At 36.4% G+C, this 16,324-nt stretch overlaps 1 protein-coding gene and 1 long non-coding RNA gene across 2 annotated transcripts in view; one reads left to right on the forward strand and one right to left on the reverse strand.

Annotated features, from left to right (window-relative positions):
• Positions 1–11,772, reverse strand: part of LOC110376910 (bumetanide-sensitive sodium-(potassium)-chloride cotransporter) — a 31,240-nt gene extending 19,468 nt beyond the window's left edge. Inside the window, exon 1 of the mRNA XM_064038917.1 lies at positions 11,084–11,772. Coding sequence (XP_063894987.1) covers positions 11,084–11,476 — 393 coding nt within the window. The 5' untranslated portion in view covers positions 11,477–11,772. The remainder of the gene's footprint in view (positions 1–11,083) is intronic.
• A 184-nt stretch (positions 11,773–11,956) lies between these two features.
• Positions 11,957–12,436, forward strand: LOC110384269 (uncharacterized). Its single transcript, XR_002430128.3, has 2 exons — positions 11,957–12,243; positions 12,335–12,436. It is a non-coding gene; the product is annotated as an uncharacterized LOC110384269 (long non-coding RNA).
• Positions 12,437–16,324: the final 3,888 nt, after the last annotated feature.

Genomic DNA, 16,324 nt, shown 5'->3' on the forward strand with positions numbered 1-16,324 from the left:
ATGATTATAGTATGTTTCTAGCATCAAAAGGGTTAGCCAAGCATGCGTGAGAGTGTATTCTAAATTTGAATTTTGTACAATTGCTAAGAAATTGGTTAAACCTTGTTTTGGACTAATTGCTGGCAGAAAGTTCGTCGGTGTTTTGAAAAGTTTTTGAAGTGATTATCAGAAAAATGATAATGCAGTTTTAATTAATGATTAATGTACCTTTTTGTTAGATCAAAACATTTTTGAAAAACTATGCGTATTTGATAAAATTTTCACCTGCTCTAAATGGGCTATGCTGATGATTCATGCCAATGTTAAGAGTTTCGGTATTTTAGTGTAAAGCGTTCTATTGTTTAGATATTGTACCCACGTGTTTTAAAATATCGCTTTTTCATATTTAAACACTATTTAGAGGAGTATCAGTACATTGGGCTGCGACAAAACCAATTTGAAGTAAGCAGTGCCGATCGCAACTCGTCTCCTATCGGACTTTGACATCAAAAAATACCAAATTTTTTGATAAATGTTAAAATTAACCACATGAAAAATGATGAGGAGGGTTTAAGCTATCTAAAAAGTCTAATTATTGCCGCGTTGAAGCTCTCTATAACTCCATAGGTATCGGGTTACTAAACGATGATTTCGCTGAAAGGGAGTCAAGAATTCAAAAGTATTGACCAAACGTATGTTTCTTAAGAAATGAGCAGATAGCCAATTATTGTTATGATTTAAGCAGGAAAGTGCTGTAGATGCCAGAAAATCTCGGTGCAAACAAGTTTATTTAATAAAATGTCAGTGGGATGAAAACACGCTATTTGAACGCTCAGACTCATAGATATTCAGAGGTCTACGGAGTTTCCCAAGAGACGGGGTTCTTTAAAAATCAGTGATTACGAGACCTTAACACCTCGTGCTCACAGTCTATGCGCTATTTTCTGAATTTTGTAGAATTTCAAGACTTTTAAAAATGTCAAAGTCTGATCGGAGACGATTTGTGATCGGCACTGCTTACTTCAAATTGGTTTTGTCGCAGCCCAATGTACTGATACTCCTCTAAATAGTGTTTAAATATGAAAAAGCGATATTTTAAAACACGTGGGTACAATATCTAAACAATAGAACGCTTTACACTAAAATACCGAAACTCTTAACATTGGCATGAATCATCAGCATAGCCCATTTAGAGCAGGTGAAAATTTTATCAAATACGCATAGTTTTTCAAAAATGTTTTGATCTAACAAAAAGGTACATTAATCATTAATTAAAACTGCATTATCATTTTTCTGATAATCACTTCAAAAACTTTTCAAAACACCGACGAACTTTCTGCCAGCAATTAGTCCAAAACAAGGTTTAACCAATTTCTTAGCAATTGTACATAATTCAAATTTAGAATACACTCTCACGCATGCTTGGCTAACCCTTTTGATGCTAGAAACATACTATAATCATTAAACCCCATTGAAATACACGTAAAGCCCTTAAAACTAAGATTTCGCATAGGTGCCCGCTTTTTATGCAAAAGAGTTTATTAAGTACCATTATGATCTACTCTACTACGCTGAATGACCACGTGGGTAACCTTATGCGCACATGTCTTACTACGACTCCAGAGATACGCAGCTGTAATTTCGGCGTGCTAAAAAACTGCGTATTATATGAGATCCACTTACTGTTGTAAGTATCCAGAATTTCAAGAACTTAAGATTTCTATATCCGTATAGCACAAATAACATGCCTTTTGTAATGAAAAGCTGGATAAGTGTAGATTTTCTCGATCTTTCTGTCAATATATTCCACATAATTGTGGATTCATTTATGCATTCATTGCACGGCAGGCCAGGCAACTTTCAGTTGTTGGTATTTGGCGTTCGCATTCTTAACATAAGCGTTTGACAAGTATATAGTAGGTATGAACTGTGTAGTAATCTGAAGAATTCGTTTTTCTGAATGAAATATTTTACGAGCGTGCATGCGTCCTTGAAACTAAGCAATTTGCTTCGATATTCGATGCGATAAAATATTTATTTTAACTTTTTCTAGAAACATCGTGTAGGTATGTGATACTCGTGGGTTGTATACTAAATATTATAGAATTATTTTAAAGGAACGATTCTAAACATACTTCCTAGAATGATTTTACATTGGAAACCAGTTATTACAATATAATACCAAGGACAAATAGCACCTTTATCATGACCACTTACTTTACGACAGTTCAAAACTCGTAAAACGCTAAAATATAAGTCACGAATTTAATTTGTGTCAATGTTTTTTCCTCAAAGTTTTTCAAAGTTACGATCTGTGGAAATTGATTCTCATCGGTCACACATGCCTCATGGGAACCGTACACTACACACATGTCCAGACATACACCATACAGGTTTCAGTTATTTGACTGACCACCGATTATACATTTATACATACGTATTTGGTAGTTTTGAGTTATGAAGAGGTGCTTACTCCAATAAAAAAGATAGACCCTTCAAAGAAATAATCAATTTATAGAACACTAGCCGTTTTCCTGCAGTTTCACCTACATCTCGTGGGATCTACTGCCCGTACCGGGATAAAATAAATGTTTTTCGCAGAGAATGAGCTTTGTAATGGAAATGTTTATAACAGACAAGTTTTTCCTCTTCTACAATATTAGTATCTATAGATGATATTAAAAAATCAGACTTAACATATGCACAGTCGAGATTATTGCAGCAACCACATAACCGCACCGGCCAGACATATGCGATAAAGAAAATTGTGATATCGTCCACTCATCCAACCTTGACCTTTCGTATCAGACAAAAAGCTATCTCAAGGTTACAGAGTTCATTCGGCATAATCTTTTTATTATTTTAGGTGATAATCCATAAAACATAAAATACCTTATGTTTTATGTAGTCTGTGTTTTCAATCTCCAGCAGCGCCACGTAGAAATTGTGTTATATATACCTAACAAAAACCACCATATCATGAAGTCATACCGCATAGACAGACACATCATCGGTTTTCAAAACATGTTTTACCCGAGGTCAATTTCCCTAATTCATTAATTAATACTTTACAAATTAAAACTATACCCCATGTGGTTAAACAAATTAATCCGAAAGTTTATGCGTTACTAATTTCAGTTTTCCTCATGGAATTTTCATACCGTTTGTGGTGGAATTACGACTAAACGAAACAATGCTAACACAAAATGACTGATAGAATTTACTGGCTTGGAAATAAAATCAGTTGACAATTCAATATTCCATCTACCTGTAACAACGTAAATTTTCGACAGCGAACTATTGCCGTGAAAAAGCCAGTACATACCAAATTCTCGAAATGTAAAATTCGATCTCAAGAAGAAAACTAGCCAAAAGACCCAATAAGTTCCGCTTTTCCAAACGAGCTCTCATTAACTACTACAGATTTACGTACAGTTTCAGGCATCCGTAGTACACCCACAATTATCGCGACCATAAAAATTATAACGACGTACTACCATTCTCAGCTAGATAAAACAATGGCTCATTAAATGTTAAATAATTCCAAATTGTCGCAGCCCACGTAAGCCCTTCCGAGTGTAACTGTTCATACGCCTTGGTGAACGCAAAAAATATTAATAACCTTAATACTTAGAAGAGAAATTGAAGACTTATGAGCTTTCTCTTTGATTTATGAGTACAATGGTGACACACCAGGGTTCCAATCGATCATATAGGGCCACCATTAGTCAGTCTTGCATATGATTAAAATTCTATACGGCCCAAAAAGCCCGAATCCCACGGTCAAGTTGGGAAATTGAATGACTCGGTATAGTAAAACAGTACCTAAGTTCACAAGAATCATGTATAGCCCTTGTCATTGCATTCCAGGGAATGACAGCCTTATTGTGAAATGGCCTCAAGCGCTATTTCTACGTTATTGATGACATGAGTGTTATAAAAGACTTTTCATTTAATGTTTCGTGCCCAATAGCATAATAATTCAATGACGGCATAAAGCTTGAGGACTTAGCCAAAATCATAGCCAAAATCTGATTAAGATGCTAACTAACTATGGCCTGTTAACATCTATAAAAGATGATTAAAGCTGCATCCGTTTCAGGTGGTTTGGCTTTGGCACTTGCGCTGATGGCTAACAAGGCCTATACGGGAGCGACATCGCCGGTCGCAACGTCCGCAGACAAATTGAGTTCCTGGTGATGTTGGAGGCTGTGCCATTCGTTGGTGACGTAGATCGCGTTTTTTGGAGAGCAGATCGAACCAGGCACTGTCATGCGCGACCACTCCATCGGATAATTTTTTCCTCCAACTATCACGGTCATCAGAGAGTTTTTCCCAGATGTTCGGGTCGATTTTAAACGATACCATGTCGCGTTTAACGCTATCTTTAAATCGCAACAATGGCCGCCCAACTGGTCGCTTGGCATCTGATATTTGGCCGAGGAGAGTTTGTCTTGGCAAACGAGAAGGTTCCATCCGCTGCACATGCCCTAGCCAGCGCAATCTTCTTTGTTTAAGAAGTGCGGTTATGCTAGGTATGCACGCCATACTAAGCACCTTCTCGTTTGTTACTCGATCCTTCCAAGAAATATCCAATATGCGCCGGAGACAGCGCATATGGAAGTTGTTTAATCTCCGCTCCTGTTTAGCATACGATGTCCAGGTCTCCGCGCCATACAAGAGTATGGATAAGATGCATGTCTGGTAGATAATAATCTTAGTCTTAACTGTTAGATATTTGTTGTGCCAAACTCTTGCGCTCAGCTTCCCGAACATCGTAGAGGCCTTACCGATGCGGCTGTTTATTTCGGCGTCCAGGCAAAGGTTATTTGTGACTGTGGATCCCAGGTAGCAGAAGTTTTCAACAACCTCCAGTGGTGAACCATCCAATGAGATTGTGGGTATCTCAGTAATCCCCTGCGTCATAATTACCGTCTTCCTTTCGTTGATTGACATAGAGAATTGCTTACAAGCTTTATTAAACCTATCCAGCATTTCCTGAAGTTGCAATGGGCTTGAAGCAACAAATGCTGCATCATCCGCAAACAGTAAGCTGTCAACGATAATATCCTGGCGATGTTTTTTGGATTTAAGGAGCGAAATATTGAAGAGCTTACCATCCACCCTGGTGTGAAGGTGTATGCCTTGTTGATTATCTCCGAACGCAACTTTGAGGAGTACAGAGAAAAATATACCGAACAGTGTTGGTGCTAGTACACAACCCTGCCGGACCCCTCTTCTCATGTCAAACGGGTCAGATGTATTGCCCTTATAAACAACAGAGGCTTTCATGTCTTCATGGAAAAGCCTTATTAGGTTTAACAGCTTCGGTGGACAGCCAATCCTCTGCAGCACAGCGTATAGTCCCTCCCTGCTCACAGTATCGAATGCCTTGTTAAGGTCAACAAAGGCCGTTAGCAGAGGTGTTCTTTGTTCCCTACACTTTTCCTGAAGTTGCCGGAATGTAAATATCATGTCTGTGGTAGATCTTTGTGCGCGAAAGCCACACTGAGATTCAGGATATACTCGATCAGCTAGCAATTGTAACTTGGAAAGGATCATACGACCAAGTAGTTTGCCAGCTATACTTAGTAAGGAAATTCCACGGTATGAATTGCAGTCGCCGCGGTCGCCCTTTCCTTTGTACAATGTGATGATGTTTGCATCGCGCATATCCTGAGGGATGTATTCTTCATTCCAGCATTTCACAAAAAAGTTGTAGAGTATAGGGCCCACACAACGCACCTTGATAATTTCAGCTAGAACACCGTCAATTCCCGGACTTTTACCACGCTTTAGCTGGTTGATAGCGGTAATAAATTGCTCAACTGTAGGTACAGCGTCGAGCTCGGTGCAAACAGGTAACTCGGGGAACATTTGAACTGCTTCGGGCTCTACACCAATGGGTTGAGAGTAGAGATTTGAGTAGTGTTCTACCCATCTATGAAGCTGCCGATCCGCATCTAAGATGCAAGAGCCGTCAGCCTCCTTTAGGCGAGCTGTTTTGTTTGGTAAAGGGCCCAGCGCTTTCTTAATAACCGAGTATACGCCAGAAAAGTTGCCAGTTGAAGCATGACTCTGAATACTCTTACAAAGTTCCAACCAGTAAGAATTGGCACAAAAGCGCACATTGCGTTGGAGGTCTGCTTTGGCTTTAGACAATTCGCCGCGTGTCGTACTAGTCGGATTCTGTCGATAGTTCAGTGACGCCTGACGTTTTAAATCCAGAAATGGTTGAAGATGGTCGATGTTTTCTTGGAACCAGTCATGTTTTGATGTAGGTTTGTAGCCGAATGCTTTTGCCGCAGTTTCCGTGAGAATAGATTTTATTTTAACCCATTCCTCGCTGGCTGACATGTCAAGATCCCAAGAAGCTGATTCTTCTTTAATTAGCTGCTGGTAAGAAGCTATCTCATCTTTGGATGTTGACGTTGGTACTTTCAATTTTTTACTACCTATGGATCGCGACGAATGTATCTTTTTGGGGCAAAAAGATGCCGTGGTGACGACGAGTGAGTGGTCGGTATCACAATCTGCGCTATGGAATGATGAATGATTAAGATGCAGTGTAGGTGCATTTTCACAAACAGCCATGTTGGACTGGATAGAAAATAAGTCTACATAAGAAACAGTTCATACTTGTGTAGTTACATGTATCGTGACCAGTTCTTAAAATAATTCGCGTTCTATAGTTAATCGCAACTATCCAGTCAAGTAATTAAAACGAGTTTTATTGGCTCGTTTGAAAGTGCACAGTTAAATCGGTCGATTGAGTTCTAACCACAGTAGCGCAGTAAACTAGCGATTAATGCAAGTTGCTTCTACATTCCAGGCTGCAAATATATTACCAGTCAATATAATTGGTATCTCCACATTCTCCACTGCAACCAATTTTTATCAGAGTCAAAGAGTGTCCCAGTTTTCGATACTTTTCTGTTGCCTATAGCAAGATAATTTTGAGGAATCTATTTGAACACGGATGTGGATGTTTATACCGCATTTACGAAGATATTCCGGAAGATGATTAAGTAAGTTGACTCAATCATCAGCTAAACCGTTTCCTGGAGACGTATTTGAAATTCTAGCTTTGATGAGCAACTCCCGTCTAGTGATAGACATGAAATGTACTGTGTGGATCCAGAAGCAAGTTGGCAAACAAATATTAACCAGAGGAAGTTTACATTGGCGCCTTTCATAAGATATCTATCATTTTATGTTTCCAAATCAAACTGCTGTAAAATTGAAAGTAACGACGTTTTTACGACTTTTCTGTGGCCACAACTAGTTGCAGAACATCATGTGGCTATTCTAGCTCTAATTTAAGCCTTTGTTTGTTACAATGAAGGTTTAAACTCGATTGGTGTATTGTCCCTGTCTAAAATTAGCCTCCGCCTCCAACATCATGCATAAAGTGAATGGTTATGTTGCTATTTTTATCCCTCCTTAAGAGGATGTGTCTTTTATGTGAATCAGTGTGCTGAACTCATTGTATCAAGAAAATGAGTTGAAGCTAATGCGATGAACCCGCTGTGACTCAAACTTCACAAGAGGAATGTCCAGGAAACTTGAAATATTTGGCCTTCTTTCAACACACGTGGAGCATAATCGGTTCAATGGGGAACTAAAATAAATATTGCACACACCAGTTTCAAGTATATTAGGCAACCAACTACAATTTGTACTACAGCTATATCCTAAAATGTACGGCTGATACATTTTTTAATGTAGTTTGATTTTTGAAAATACAACTAAGTTACTAGTACAACATAACTTCCAATGAGTTGTAGATTGGAACATGACGAACCTACCAAGGTCAGTGATAAAAAGTCCCTTTGATAGTCGGGAAAAGCTAATGACGTAGGTACTTCGCTTTATCATTGTACACACAAAAGGTAATAAAATTAGTTGTTGATTAATGGCCATACATTATAATAATGATGTCACTACACAGAGAAAAGTAGAAAGGGGAAGCCTTCAGCATACAAGAGAAGCCAAAAATAAAAATTGGATGTTTGGCCAAATACCTTCTGATATGTATTTTAACACTAAACGGAGTATCAAGTGCTTTACAGCTCAGTTTTCAACGTGAACGTGAAGTGGACGTGAAATGAGTCATGAGAAACAGTAAAATAAAATAATTTATGCATTCACTAGTTTCGGCCCACACTGTCATCATCAGGTTGTAGTCAGTCATAGTTTGCTAAATGTCCGTTAAGCTCTGGGACCTGTTCTCTTTTCTGTCTATTTGAAATGAGAAGCCTCGTTATAGAATGACTTTGAAGAAGTTAGCCAAAATGACAGAAGTACTTGAGTGCCTGTAGCTTAGCTTTCTACTGCATGTTGACGATAAACGCTAACTTTAGGGTCTGACATCATGACCCCTTATGAAAAAGATAAACAGCATCTTAATGCATCCTTTAGACATAAACACGAGCTACAAATTGGCCGGCACTCTGCACCAACGAGTGCAAGTGCACCATCTGTATAAAATATCACCTCTAGAAGTGTTGGTAATACATGAGAGCATAGGAGCAATAAAATTAGTCTCATTTAGAGGTTCCATGCTCGTCATTCCTCCAAGAACATCTAGCAGGAAACAGTGACCCCTCTTACTGAATTTCTTGTGACTTGGATTGAAAAAGGCGGAGGTCTTCGATGCCAGAGTTTTGGTGGCAATTTAATCAAAAAGGTTAAAACGGATTTGCGCGAAATACTACACACTGGAAAACCTAGCTCTGGATTCTCTAATGAGATTCTCTTTATCTCTTAAATGAGTAGGAACAAAAGAAGGAGGCGTGTGAAACCGGTAGAAATGTTAGTCATCCATTATCTTTCCGTATGGCCTGATGAAATCGTCGGCCTAATGCGTCCATTCTTACCGGGGCCCGTAAGACACGAGCACGGACGAGGTTATAGGAAGCTTGCCGCCGCCCGTGCACTTATCCAATTTGCCGCTATTATGATTTATTGGTAGCGTACAAGTAGGCGCCTATGACCTAGACCGACTGCTTCGCGACCGAGTGTCAGCGCGTTTTGCTATCGCATCAGTGGTATTCGCAAGGATTCTATGGATTTTGGAGCAGATGTTCAAATTACTGGTTTCTTCTAAACTTCTGCTCACGGTTCTGGAAAAAAATGCTTTACGATTTTTCTTAGACTGGTATGATATTGGAAAACTACATGGAACTTGGATACAAACTTATCACGCACCTAAAGTATTTTAGTAATCGGGTCTGATAGCAATAATTCATAGGTGCTAATGCCACTCAAAAATACGTCGCAATAGAAACTGTAACGAAGAATCAAATTCCTCTATGGTAGTCGTTTTTGATAAGGGTGTTTACTATTAATTGGAAAAGCCAATTAAAAAGTTTATAGGCATACAGAAATTAATAAAGATTTTGATCAATATTTCTTGTTTTTGATGAATAGGGCGAATATATCGGCTCTTTGACTAACTCCATCTTGGAAGTGACAATGGTTTAGTCTCCATTCTCCAGTACAGACCCTACTGGTATGAACCGGACTTTATTGATTTCAGCTTAGCCGGATGAAGATGTTAGGGATCTCAAGGTCTAGGTGGACAATCTGGTATTATGTAGAAGGAATAGAATATACACTTTCTGCATAGTATTGCTTTAATTAATCTAAGAACTAGATTTTATAGAAGTTGCTTTACAGGATTTTTTTTTATTTTTATAAATCAGGTAAATAAGCAAATAGTCACGCGTGCGGTTAGCAAATGCCATCTCAGCGATTATGCAACACATGATTTTTTCTCACGTTATTTTTCATAATACGTGTTGTAGACAAATACTTTTTCGCAAAGTTTCGCATGTGTTAAATACCTCGATTCAAAGGGTTTTCGATGTTTCGTTAGAACATACGCGTCTTGTGCCTGAACAACGGCTGTCTGCATGTCGCAGGTTCGATTCGCACGAGAAAAATATAATGATTTAAAACATGAGTCACACTAAAATGAACTTTGGAAGACGAAAAAAACACATTTTAAATGCGTAAACATTTCCATGCATAGCAATTTTCATTAAGAAATAGATAAGTAAACTAATTAAAATGGGTACACATGCATGAAAATCCGAGAAGGCCAAAGGTGGACGAAAATGGGGAACCACCTTGTTTTCTATATTCCTTAGACATTTTAGGTTGACAAATAGTTTGAAGTCAGCCAAATGGCTGATTAAGGCTGGGAGTGCTGTAGGTGCCTTCGGGGAGGCTTAAATTCAGCTGTGGAAGGCAACCGGTATATACGATGATGATAATGATATCTTAGCTGAATGTCATCTTTTAATCAGTCCATTCAATGGCTTTTGTACAACATCCTGAATTTACTGCAACAAAAAATGTACTTACACAAACAGTATGAATGAAGTACATTTACATTACACAATGTGGATTTTATCAACTGAGCTACAAGCATTGTTTCAAAATAATGTAGGCACATTGTTTGTGTATCTGTTTTATCTTGTCCCAATGGGTCATTCATGGTTTATTTCAGTGATTTTAGCACCCATACAACCCATGTGCATTATATAGGTAATGAATAATTCATTGTTACAAATGAATGTAGCTTATTTCAAACGGAATGTAGGTACCATTAATTGGATGATAAAAACAATGTTTTTTTCCAATTGATTTCAAACAAACAAGTTATAAGAGTTTTTTCCGTGCTAAACTATGTGTGTGTATCGTAAAATACTTATTTATAAGCAGTTTTTTTATCTGGTTTCAACACAGTTTATGTGTTAACATGTTGCTATTATTAATTTTAATTTCATGTGGGTAAAGTATAACTTGGTATAACTAGTCTATTCTAGAATATTTATTGTTGAAGCAGTTATTTTATAATAGAGTATAACATTAAGTAGTACATGTTATATACAATTAATGGTAATCTGTCTGTATTAAAGCACATATCGATTCCATAATTTGTGAATAAGACCTACCACGAAAAACGTATGCTTGTTCTTTTTGTAAAACACCTTGATTTATCACTTGCAGACAGGACGAGCATAGAATTCGCATATTTATAGGTTTCCAACTTCTCAATTCTGATACCTTAATAGTCAAACCCACATAGACTCACCTGAAATCTGGTGGCAGACGGCTGATCCTTGAATCTAGATGGTTTCTCCATATCACGGAAGCTGCTCTTAGTGACGGGTGAGCGGGACTGGATCGTGACAGACCCGTTGGACACTCCTTCGGGCAGCAAACGATCTTTCTCACCCGGCTCCCGCGTCCTGAACTGTAACCCTGCCTCCACGTCGTCACTCCTCGCCGGCAGGTCAGTAGCAGTAGGGTACTGAATGTTCCCGTTCGTCGCCGCCATGGACTTGGCCGAACTTATCTTCCTAAACCTTCCAATAATAACATCTTCTTCATCGTTCACCGGCACATTTAACTTCTCCGCCGCAGTGCTCGCGTGAGCTTCCGGCTTCACCGGACTCAACTCGATATCCTTCTGAGGGGAACCCATCTTTATCGACAGTTTATATCGCAGAAATTATTGTACTAACACATTATTTAAAATTTTAATCGACGGCCGATATTTGTAAACACACTTTATACGCAAAATTTCGCTTACAATAAACGCAGATTGTAATAGCAAAACGCCTTTAATCTTGACAGATATGAAAACAATAAGGTTTTCTGTTAGAATATTGTAAAATACATATAAATATTAAAAGCACGCGGACAGAGTTGCAGAGCCACTTTCAACAAGCGCCCACTTCGCCGTCCAGTTGACAACTAACCAGAAACAAGTTGAAGTTGATAGAATAGGGAAGCGCACCAACCATAGATCTTAATCAAACCTAAATCAGCACACGTTTTTACCGTTGCCCATGAAATATATTTATGTAACTGGGACTCTTGTGCATTCATTTGTTCTTGTTTTCTTATCATAGTCAATCAAAATAATTTATGTAATTAGCTGATCTGAAACCAATATAATATAGAGTCTGGCCAACGAAAGCTGACCACGAATTATTTTCTAAACTTTTAATATGGCAATATTTTAGAACTGTCAAAATGTCCCATTGACGTTTCTTAATAAAGTCAGTTTGTTATTTTATTTCATCTTATTTTCATTGGTTTTGTATAAAATAATGCCGAAAACAATCAAAAGTTGGACGAGAAAGCTTCTATTTACTATGATTGACTAATATAAAGACGTACAAAGTGATTTGAATCAGAAATTTGCAGAGAAAATACGACGACTGTATTCAGTCATTTCACTTTTAGGTTAGTTTTTTGAATTTCCATTGGAACATCTTGATACTTTTGACTTATTTGCAAAAAACGCAATAGTTTTCACGGTGTATCTACTTTTCAGATAATATTGACGAGGACAACGACTACGGGGAAACAAAACTTACAACTACGGAAATAGTAAAGAAATTAAAATATCTATTCCATCAAATAAACGTTTTGTAATTGTTAGGAATTTATAGTCTATGACATTTAAAAATGTAGGGTTTGTTGGTCTATGAAAAAGAATGACTGTGGTGTGATTTGTCATGATGTAAAAACCAGTGAGAACAATGTTATAATTCCTAACAAAATGTGATTGTATTTCTTTAACTATTAATAAAGACTTTCAAGAATACCAGAAGTTTGAATACCTACAATAGGTTATGGGCCCAGAACGCCCGAGAAGAAAAAATTAAAAACCGGGATTGGGTAATGAAAAACCCAACATGAAAAACAAGTGAAAAAAACTAAAAAACAGTAATAACAAGGAAGAAAATAAAAAACGGTGAAAAACTAAAAAATGGAAAAACCTGAGATAATACAGATAGAAAAATTAAAAGATGCGGAAACATTTTTATTGTGGAAATTTGAATTCAATATACACTTAAAAGCGGCAAATCTTGCAAAAACAATTGCACAAATAAAAGAAGATGACAAGAAAAGTGACTTCAGTATCAAAGATGCTCAGGTGCAAAGAATTATCATAAGCAGTATTGATAAGAAACTAAAAGGTCACATAATTAATTGCAACAGTGCACGTGAAATGTACGTAAAATTATGTGAAATATTCGAAGGTTCTGAGCAAAGAAACAAAGATGCCCTATTACAAGAGTTTTCACATATAAGAAACAGGACAGTCAATCGCTTTCCCAATTAATAAGCGAAATAGAAAATTTACAATTTCGTATAAATCAGCTAGGAACAAAAATAGATGATGAAATGGTCATATCCAAAATATTAAGCTGTTTACCAAATAATTTAAACTATTTTATAACTTCTTGGGAATGCATGGCAGACGATAAAAAAACCCTTCAAAATTTAACAAACAGACTTCTGGCTGAAGAAAATCGAATGTTGAAAGCAAAAGACAGTGACAAGCAGCTAGCATTTCAAGCTACATCTTCATCTACATCTAAGAAAAAGTTTAATACAATAAAATGTTTCAAATGTAACAAAACAGGGCACATGAAGAAAGACTGTAGAGCCTGTAGTATCTGCAAAGGGACAACCATGAAGATAAAGACTGTAAGTTTAAAATAAACAGTGCTCAATCTGTAAAAAATTAATCACAGAGAAGAAAATTGTTTTTCAAAAATAAGAATAAGAATGAGAATGAAGAAAAAGTAACAAAAGAATAGAAAAGGCATTTTTTACAAACGGTGAAATTCAAGAACCAAAACTGAAAGAATTTGTTGTAGATTCTGGGTGTACTGCACACATGACCAAAAATTTAGACATACTAAAATTTTTTGAATGTAAACCATCATCTGTTTTGACTGCAAATGAAGAAACAATAGAGGTGAAAGGGACTGGTAAAGTCATTGGCAATAAATGTACTCTTAATAATACCCTGCTTGTTCCTGACTTATCACAAAATTTATTATCGGTTAATGCAGTTACAAACAATCAAGGAGTGGTTATATTTACCAAAGATAATGTAAAATATATAAGGAGTCAGAATTAATATTAACAGGAAAAAAAAAACGGTTTATATAAAATTAATTTGGATGATAATAATATGCAAGAAAAAACACTGTTAATGAAAGAAAATGGCACTGCCTTAGAATGGCATCAAAGACTTGGACATCCAGGAAAGAAAATACTAGATATATTACCAGATGTGGCAGATGGAATAAAAATAAATGGATTAAGGCAAATAGACGAATGTGAAATCTGTACACAAGCTAAACAAACAAGACTCCCATTTAACACAGTAAGAAACAGAGCCAGTAGACCACTTCAATTATTACATACTGATGTATGTGGACCGTTCGAAAACAAAACTTATGATGGCTATAGTTATGTTTTAACCGTCATGGATGATTATACTCATTTTACAAAAATATACTTGCTTAAATATAAAAATGAAGTTAAAGAAAATTTAAAACATTATATAGAAGAAACAGAAAGAGAGAGAACAGAAAAGGTATCTACCATAAGATGCGATAATGGAGGTGAATACACAAGCAATGATTTTAAAAAATGGTGTACTGAAAAGGGAATAAAACTAGATTATACAGTACCATATTCACCACAACTAAATGGTAAAGCAGAAAGACTAAATCGAACCTTATTAGATAAAACCAGAGCATTACTATTTGATTCAGGGTTAGATAAAGAAATGTGGGGTGAAGCTGTATACTGTTCTACTTATATTATAAATAGATTACCAAGTGAATCTTTGAAGAATAAGACACCTTATGAGATGTGGCATGGTAAAAGGCCTAATATATCTAATATATGCAAGTTTGGTTCAATAGTATATGCTAAACAATTACATTCAAATATTAAGAAACTAGATCCAAGAAGCAAAAAGTTAATCATGATTGGATATACTAATAATGGATATAGATTGTGGAATAAAGAAGAAAGAAGAATTGAAATAGCAAGGGATATTGTTATAATTAATAATAATAAGAAAATTGGAGAAAAGTATGAAGAAACAGGAAGTTCGGTGATAACAGAAATAATACCAGGTAATAATGAAGAAGAAATAAATCAAGAAGAAGAAAGTGATGACAGTTATTATGAAATAGAAGAGTTAGAACAACAAAGGAATGTAATAGAAGACAACATCCCAGATATTATTGATGAAGTAGAAAATGATGAAAATAAAGAAAGTAATACTGCAGAGATAGAAACTATAGAAACTATAAATACAAAACGACAACGGAAAAAACCAGCTTACCTGCAAGATTATGTATTACTTACGTATGATGAAGTCATGAAGTCTGCTGAAAAGAATAATTGGGAGAAGGCCATAAATTCGGAGAAGGAATCATTGGAAAGTAACAATACATGGGAAATAGTTGATATAGGAAGAGCAAAAGGACACAAGATATTGTCAAGTAAATGGGTATTTTGTGTAAAAGAAAATGGTACTTACAAAGCAAGACTTGTAGCGAGAGGCTTCGAACAGCAAAGCATTGACTATCAAGAAATATATAGTCCAGTAGTAAGTCAATCAGCAATAAAATCATTAATAGCAATTGCTGCTTCAAAGGAATATGAAATGATAACTTTGATGTGAAAACAGCATTTTGTATGGCGAGTTAAAGGAAGACATATTTATGTATATTCCTGAAGGATATGAAAGACAGCCTAATAAAATTTGTCGTTTAAAGAAAGGACTATATGGGCTAAAACAGGCACCAATGACATGGAATAAAAGATTTACAGAAACTTTAAGGAAACTTGGACTGAGAGCTACAAAGTCAGATCAGTGTGTGTTTTTTAACGAAGACAAAACTATAATATTGGCTATATATGTTGATGACGGTTTGGCCATATCAAAAGACAAGGAAAAGTTATTACAGATCTTGCATCAATTGGAAAAAGAATTTATCTTAAAACATATGAACAACCTCAAAACTATATAGGTTTTGAAATAAAAAGATCAGAACAAGGCATTTTGTTGCATCAGCAGAATTATACAGAAAAATTACTTAGAAAATATAATATGTATGATTCCAAAGCTGCAGATACTCCATGCATTGTGGGAAAGGAAAATGAATCTAAGATGGCTACGTCAGATTTTTCATACAGAGAACTAGTTGGTGGATTATTGTACTTGTCAACCAGGTCAAGACCAGATATCAGTCAAGCTGTGAATGAAGCAAGTAAAAAGGTAGAAAATCCATCAAGGCAAGACATATTAGCAGTAAAGAAGGTGTTGAAGTACTTGAATGGAACGAGAGATAAAGATTTTGTATAATGCTGGGAAAGATATTACAAGATTGCATGCATATTGTGACTCAGATTATGCAGGTTGTACAGAGACCAGACGAAGTACAACAGGGTTCATAATAATGTTGGCAGGTGGACCTATAGCTTGGTGCTCCAAAAGACAGCC

This window comes from Helicoverpa armigera, chromosome 17, assembly GCF_030705265.1.
Source record: "Helicoverpa armigera isolate CAAS_96S chromosome 17, ASM3070526v1, whole genome shotgun sequence".
In the NCBI taxonomy this organism is placed as follows: Eukaryota; Metazoa; Arthropoda; class Insecta; order Lepidoptera; family Noctuidae; genus Helicoverpa; species Helicoverpa armigera.